The sequence below is a fragment of the Gopherus flavomarginatus genome, chromosome 2 (assembly GCF_025201925.1).
Source record: "Gopherus flavomarginatus isolate rGopFla2 chromosome 2, rGopFla2.mat.asm, whole genome shotgun sequence".
NCBI lineage: Eukaryota > Metazoa > Chordata > Testudines > Testudinidae > Gopherus > Gopherus flavomarginatus.
In genome coordinates this window covers 155,241,159-155,249,274 of record NC_066618.1, presented here as the reverse complement: position 1 = coordinate 155,249,274, position 8,116 = coordinate 155,241,159, and the positions used below count along the sequence as shown (strand labels likewise).

General features: G+C 46.5%; 1 protein-coding gene across 1 annotated transcript; it reads right to left on the bottom strand.

Moving 5' to 3' along the window:
• Positions 1 to 75: 75 nt before the first annotated feature.
• SNRNP27 (small nuclear ribonucleoprotein U4/U6.U5 subunit 27) lies at positions 76 to 6,718 on the bottom strand. Its single transcript, XM_050940346.1, has 6 exons — positions 6,637 to 6,718; positions 5,482 to 5,602; positions 4,792 to 4,904; positions 3,891 to 3,970; positions 2,230 to 2,294; positions 76 to 994 (listed from the first exon to the last, which is right to left on the bottom strand). Exons 1-6 carry the CDS (start codon positions 6,671 to 6,673, stop codon positions 940 to 942), a joined length of 471 nt encoding a protein of 156 aa, XP_050796303.1. The 5' UTR covers positions 6,674 to 6,718; the 3' UTR covers positions 76 to 939.
• Positions 6,719 to 8,116: the final 1,398 nt, after the last annotated feature.

Genomic DNA, 8,116 nt, shown 5'->3' with positions numbered 1-8,116 from the left:
ATAAACCATGGCATTTGGAAAAGGTTGTTTATAAAAATAATCTAGATGCATAGTAAACAATGAAAGCGGAAGGCATTAAATGTTTCACCTCTGGGTCTTTAATGTAACCCAGATTTACCTCCAAAAACTTTTCTCAGAGAAGAATCAGCCTCAAGAAAACTGTAAACAAATATGAAAACTAAAGACTATTTCAACACAGTACATTTTTCCAAGCCAAACAGTAAGTAAACTCATTGCAACCCTTTGACACTATGCTATACTATCCTACTTGGTAGTTCTGGACAACTTTTATTATTAACTAGTAAGGAAAGGGATAAGTGAAAAGTAAGGATGGGGGGGGGGGGGAAGAGATCTTACATTAGGAAAACAATTCTCTTTCAACATTATAGACAGCATGGCTCCCTGAGATTCTCCCATGAGCACACTTTCAAAATAATCCTGTTTCCGTTTTAAACCCTAAACCAGATTTATCTTCAGAGTGATTTATCCCTCTGTTTGACGGGCAAATAATTGCCCAGACATATCTCCAACAGCCTCCACTCCGGTGCTTTATTCCTGAGCAACACCATCATATTTTAATTATGGGGTCGGAGTAGATATATACCATTTTTTATTGAAACTGATAATATTTAGTTATTTTAAAAAAAACTCTCAGAAGAAATGAAAAATAATATATCTAACAGGAAAGTCCTGACAGGGAACAAAACAGGCCTGAACACATTCAAACCCAACGTTTCTAGAAAGCATCATTTTTACCCTCTCTTCCTAGGAGGCAAAGCAAGTGTTTCTGGACTCTCATAAAAAAAGCTGATTTCGTTTTACGGTGAGAAGCTGAGTTCCTGTCTCTGAGATCCCAGCACACACAAGTCATAGCGAGACAATCAAATGTTAACCATTCATGCTCCAGAGGTCATTCTTCACAGATAACAAGACTAGACATCAGGCAATAAAATCCAACGGTCTGTTGAATCCACCTTTTCTGTTCATGTACTGCCTGTGATGAGAAGAAAAAAATCAGCATAGTTAGAACTTAATTGTCTGTACCTGTAATAAGCTTTAGCAGCTCCAACCTACTCATATGGGACTGGTGTTTTTTAAAGTGCTGGTGGAAATCCAGCACAGGTTGGCTGGGACAGAATGCTGCTGTCACTCTATGACAGCTTGTTCGTGCCTTGTGTGACGTTAGCTGGGTGTTCTCGAGAAATATCAAAGAGGACTGGCACTAACTGGCATGTCTGACGGGAGTCTCAGCAAAGAAGTCATAATTGAATGAGCCATGGAGAACTCACCCAACCACTGGAGCTAATCGCTATAGTCAGGTTTACAGCAGCAAACCCTCAAGTCTAGATTGAGTTTATATTGGCCAAAGGAGTGGGGGCGGGGGGGTTGGCGTGCTTTGCCAGTACAGCTTTTCCTGATGTAGTGAGCAAAATAAGTTATACCGACAAAGGCACTTTTATGCCTGTATAACTGCATCTGCATTAGGACTTTTGCCAGTTTAGAAATATCAATAAAACAGACAGCACACTCCTGCTATATTGGCAAAAGATTCTAGTGCAAACCTGGCTTATGTTAGGCTGAGGCACATTGGTTTGAAAGCTTGCCATGCCATTGCCAGGCTGTTCGTGTTCAATGGCTAAAGGACTTCAGTCCCCAAGGCCATCAATACAGTATGTTTCACAAGTGCTTAGGTTTAACTTAGAGATGCAGGGTGTTCAAAAGAGAAAGTAGGCTACATTTTTTAGGTAGTTACAAGAAGTAGTTACATCCCAGGGGGTGCAGTGACATTCTGTACCATTCTAGCCAAGTATTTACATTGCGTTTATTGCCACAGCATCTGAGTGCTGTACAGAGTTACATATATCAAAACAGGGAGCGAGTGCACCTTTGTTCTTTGGGTCACTCCTCTCTCCATTAGCAATGGAGCTTTACAGAAACTAGAGGCAAGAAACATAACTGTTTTGAGTAGTGTATGGAAACATATCTGTTTTGAGTAGTGTATAACAACTGCTTAGATGTAAAATCAACAAGCACTCCTCAACACAGATGAGAATGACCTCTCAGTCAATAAACCTAGAGACCGCCACACTTCTCACCAGAACTACAAAGCCTTCTCTGAAACAGATTGTCCTGGAAAAGAAATTACATCTCCTCTAATGTACCCATGCAGACATCAATATTACAGCCTCCAAATCAAAGCAAGTCTGCCCAAGTGGTAGAAACACAAACCTGTACTTTCTCTTCTGTGACACGTTTATAGCGTAGGCATTTACAGAGCCATCCACTTTCTTCCCCTGAAAGACACAATGGGAAGGAGAGCTCCAAAACTCGGTGTGCTTTACAGAGAACTGTTTAGGAAGAGGCACAGAAACCCCAGGGCACAGGTTGTGGAGCTGGGATCAGCACATCTAATCTAGTGTATGTCCTTCTTAAGAAAGCCAACTTGAAACCAGAGACAAGGTGGGTGCGATATTGTCTTTTATTGGACCAACTTCTGTTGCCAAGCGAGACGCGCTTGCAAACTTACACAGACCTGAAGCCTACAACAACACAGCACGCAAGTTGAAACCAGTTAGTAGCAACTTTCTAGGTCTTTGCCAGGTTAGTCTTACAATGCAGATGAATGGAACTAACCAAGCAACCCCCCTTTGCAGAAGCAATAACTATAGACCTAATCACTTGCCTAGGGTCACATAGTATCACAAAGCTCCGTGTTAACTCCCATCTGCTTCCATAAAGAACAGTGGCAGGATACAGCTTTGTCCAACCAAGCCTGTATCACAGATGGGAGACACTGTTGGAACATGTTTTTATACATTGTAACCAGGCCCTCCTAGGGCTCTGAGTAAAAGGCATCTTAGTATCCATCAGGAATAGGAAGGATGGTTAGTGGATAGGGCACTTGTCTGTGACTCAGGAGACCTGGGCTCAATTTCTGGCTCCGCTGCAGGCTTCTTGTGTGACCCTGGGCAAGTCACTTAACCTCTTTGTGCCACAGTGCCTCATCTGTAAGATAGGGATGATACCACCCTTCCTCCCAGGGGAGTTCTGAGGGGCAAATAATGATTACAAGGTGCTCAGACTCTATAGCATAAGTGGTGTATAGACAGATATTACAGTTATGATTCAATTAGCGCCAATAGGGTAGTAAACACTATGATCAGTATTAAGTGTTTGCAGGATCACACCCTTAGAGAGAAGTAGAGTCACGCTAAAGGACTGATCCAAGCTCTGCAACTAATAGCCAGGAGCTAGCTGATTAAAAGCAGAAGAGGCAAGCAACAAGAAAAGAAAATCAAGACATCCACATTTTTCCACAATAGAAGCCAATATAAGAAGCCCTGCTCTCTAGGAAACCCAAAGGGCTTAACATGTCACCTGAAAGCCAGTACCATTACAAGCACAGCACCACACTGGGGTATCTGTTTAAGTTCCAGGGCAACACTCCCTCTGTCCCAGCACAGCACTGACTTGGCCCCACCTTACTTGTCTTGTGAGGGCTCAGGGGCTCACAGCCCAAGGGGGCAGGGCTGCCAATCATGACCAGTATGTTGAAGTCCCATGCTAATTCTGTATTATAAGATGAATACTGGCTCTCTTCTGTAGTCCTATCGATAATACTCTTCTGACGCAACATTTCAACACACCAACGAGTTATTTCTTGCTACTTACTGACAAATTCAAAAGCTGAGAGACAGCCCTGTAGCAGCGAGAGATTTAATGTTACAGCAAAACAGCTAACCTTCCTCCATCCTCTTGTAAAGGATTTTCCTAAACTTACCAAGATAGCTTGGCTATACCCATGAATGAATTGTAAATATAATTAAAAAAAAAAAAAAAAAAAAAAGGCCATGACTTTTTAATCAAGTTCTATGGAACAGTCCACTCACTTTTGTTGTGTCAAAGGATGCAAATCCCATTGTTTTCATCATCTCAATTTCCTCCTCTGTTTTGCCTTCCATATCTTCTTCTGAAAAGACAGAAAGATACAAGAGTCATTGTTGTCGTCCCCCCACCCAAAATATAGCACTTTTGGATGGGCTGCAAACCACAACTACTACCTCATTCTGTGTGTGTGCTGCCTAATTCATTAACCTTTGTGAAGTGCTTAGAGATCCTCTTAGATTAAAGACACTGTCAGGCCTCAAATCTTGGGATCAGATCTGTAAGGGCTGACTCTTAGGTCTGCATGGAATCCCTTTGCAGTTAATGGGCTTCATGAAGCTGCAAATGTCTGCCCCCGAAGAACCAATTGCAGAAATACTGGAGTTGCCAGATTCAATCAGACCCAAGGTCTATCTAGTTCTGTATCCTCTCTTTGACAGTGGTCCGCACCAGATGCTTCAGAGGAAAATGCTAGAAATCCTACAGTAGGCAGCATGATCTGCTGCACAAGAAGGTCACAACTCCTACTAGTTAGTGACTGAATTGTGCCCTAAAGCATGAGGTTTCATATCTCTTCCAGAATGTATTTTTGTGCATTAACTATGACTGAGCACATGGAGGGGGCCTAAGAGGGCAAAGTATTATTAAAAAGGGTTGCACAGGTCCAGGACTGGGGTGCACTCACAGATGGGAAAAGAAAATTGAGGTAAAATTTGACTAGCACCCGCCTTTAGTAATCCTGGCTTATGCAGTTGCAGAGGCCCTCACTTTCACAGGCAACTACTCCATTTACCAATTTGATTAAAGTCCACTATATTTTAACTGTTCTCTACACATCAAGGTAAGATAAACACAAAGCCCCAATAGCCAGCTTTGGTGCCCAAGATTAGGACTCTGGTCTGTTACCAGTGATCTGATGCTCTTTGCTTTTGGTGTCTTTGTTTTCTTTCTTTTCATCGTCTCGCCTTTCCTTCTGCCGGGACGGGGAAGAAGAGCTGGATCTGTGCCGTCTCGGGGACCTAGAATTTCACACAAGTACAGATTTCAATCCAGCAACAACACTCAACTATAATCCCACCTACAGCTTTTCGTGCAACACCCAGGAAGTAGAAAAATGGTTATCTGGTGTTACAACGGCTGGCATTGTCTTAGATACAGGTAGAGGGAGTGCACAAGGAAACACTATCTGTTGACTCATCTTATCCTTAGACTGTAAACTCTTTAGGGCAGGAACCATCTTTTTGTTCTGATTTTGTACAGCACCTAGCACAACGGGGCCCTGACCCATGACAAGAGACCACAGGTGCTAAAGCACTCCAGAACAAACAAATGATCAATACAAGAAGGCATAATTTCATCATGTTTGCCCTACTTAAGTAAAGGACAGCACAGGCTGAATAGTAAGATCTGTCGGACTCTAGAATTGTTTTTTCTTCCCTTCAGCCTGCCCCATTTCCCACACCCAGGGAAGCTAGTATCCCGTTACCCTGTTGATATCACAGTAAGAATGACACCAACAGGAACAGTGGGGGAATGGGGCTGTCAGCTTGAAGCTCTGCTTTTTGCCTTCAAAGAATTCAGATATTTTCTCCTCACCTGGATCTCCTCCTGTGTGGGGAACGGGAACGACTCCTCCTCCTGTCCCTTTCCCGGGACCTCGAACGTTCCCGTCGCCTCCTCTCCCTCTCCCGTGATGCAGAACGAGAGCGCCTACGTTCTGAAAGAAGCCATGATTGGGGAAAGACGTGGGGGTGCTGATTAATGGTGGCTAGCTGGAACTGTCACCATCCTTGTTATAGTTTCAGTAAACCTCTATGTTTATAAGAGAGTATCTGCTATGACTAAACTAAAAAAAAGGAAGGAGGGATTTCTTCCATCCCCTAAACCTCAAGACTTGCTCAGGGGTAAAGAGGATTGTCCTAAGAGCAACAAAAGCAGAGAAGGAAAGATGAGGGACACATGACCGTACTCATTGCAAAATTCTGAGTTGAACTTTTCAGAGGCAAAGAGAGGAAAAACAGTTGAGGCTCTATTACTAAAATAGAAATAGGGACCTCCTTCCTAACAGACAAGATCCTGGTCAGCGAGCCACTGCCACAGGTGGATTGGATTCTAGGTCCGACTTATTTCCATTCCTTTAACAGCGTGACCCCTTCCTTTGCTTTGCGGTGCATCTCCCCACCACCCTTGTATCAGGGTAGGGATCAGAAATCCCCTCTACTGGAGGGAGGCAAAGCTCCCCGGTTACCCCCCATATGTGAGTAGGTTCCCCCTTTGCCCCGTTATCTGGCTTCATGGAATCCCTCCCCTCGCTGCAGAGCGATCTATGACTCTCCCCCAGGGCAGAGATCAGGAGTCCTGCCTTTCTCAGTGGGTGTAATACTCTCCCCCTCCTCCCGCCAACAGCAATCCGGTCTCTGGATGATGGGGGTAATATGTCCCATGTACAAACACCCTGGGCAAGGATTTGTACACCTGCTCTTCTCTCTCGGGGGGGGGGGGGGGGAGCGGCAAATGACACCCCCACACCGGGATCTGAGTCCCCTCTTCTCTCTTGGGGGTGGTGGGGAGGAGCTCCCACTGACACCCAGGGCAAAGATCAAGGGCTCCTTCCCCTACTCCAGAGACGTGTTTCCCTCTCACCCCCGCCGTAGGGTCCCTCCCCAGGGCGGATGGTGCATCTGAGACACCCCGCCCCCGCCCATTGCAGGGGGTGCCCCGGTATCTCCGGCCCCCTCCCCAGGCACTCACCCCTCCGCGGGGGGGACCTGGAGCGGCTCCGGACCATCCCGCCGAGCCCAGACCCCAGCCGGCTGGCACATCCAGCAGAAAAACCCTCCGCCGGGCACTTCCGGTGGCCAGTCCCCTCCCGTCCCGCTCCCGCTGCGAACTCGCTCCGCCGCACTTTGGTTCCGGGCCGATAGGGTTTCCCTGAGCACCTCTTTTGGCTTTGGGTTTGGGCTGGGGGAGGGGCCCTCAGGGCACAGCCTTGCCCTTATCCCCCCACCTCACGTCATCCAACTGGCAGGTCCCAACCACTAGGGTTTGTCCCGAGTTGCAGTGCTCAGCACATGTGGGCTTAGGGCCTGGCTGTGTTGGAGTTAGCCCCCAGCAAACCGCTAGTGTGGGGTTAGCCCGCAGCTTACCTCGGGGATCGTCTGGACTGCATTGGTGGCCACAGATCCCAGCGCAGACAGGACAAGATCCCAGCGTCCGCTCCCTTCCCCAGTGAAGTCCCAGTGCAGACCCTGCCACTCACGATAAGAGGTGGCAGGAAGCCGGTACAAATTACCAGAGCCCAGCTGTCCGGAAGGGGGCCCGGCTTCATCCACCCTGTTTAGCTGGTCCGCCCTTGCTGGGGGGCCCAATTTTTTTTTTCACCGGGGCCCAAACCCACTCTCGGCGGCTCTGGGTGGGAGACATCGAAGGAGTATCTAAGATGCTGGTGATTCAGTAGGTACTTTTCCCTATGAAAGAGTAGTGAGACAATAACCCAGCATAGCATCAGGAGGTGCCATCTTTCAGTAGAGATATAAAACCCAAGGCTTGAGTAACTGTGGGCATTAAAGAACCCCCATGGCAGGGCCGGCTCCAGGCACCAGCAAAGGAAGCAGGTGCCAGGGGAGGCCAACAGAAAGCAGCAGCAGTTCATCCGTTGTTGGGCAGCATGTCTGTATCTGCGGCAGCAATTCGGCGACGGGTCCTTCAGTGCCTCACTTCCTCTTCGGCAGCACTTTGGTGGCAGATCAATTGCTCCACTTCAATTGGGTTTTTTCTTTTTTTTTTCTTCCTCGCTTGGGGCAGCAAAAAATCAATTCATGCTACTTTGGGGGTGGTATCATATTTCAGCTGTGTGTTACATGGATTCTCTGAGCTGCTAATTTGGCAGCCTGGCAGAGAAAGACCCATATGAATTCCCACCCTCCTAAAGAAGGACAAACCAAACTACAAGGACTAGATACAGGGATCTTATGCACTGGTCAGATTGGGCTGACTTATCTCAGCTCATCAGGCTGGTATTTTCTCCAGGGCTTCTGTCATGTGCTTTAGAATCTCCAGCCCTTAAAATTCCAAAAAGAACCTTCAAATTGCGAACCAGATGTAAATCAGTGTCATGATGTCTGCCTGAACAGTGTAAACCACCCTTAGTGAACCGCAATGGAGGTGCACTTCAATGATAGTAAGGTATGTCAACATTGCTGACTACTTCACTGCTAGGCAAAGCTTTCAA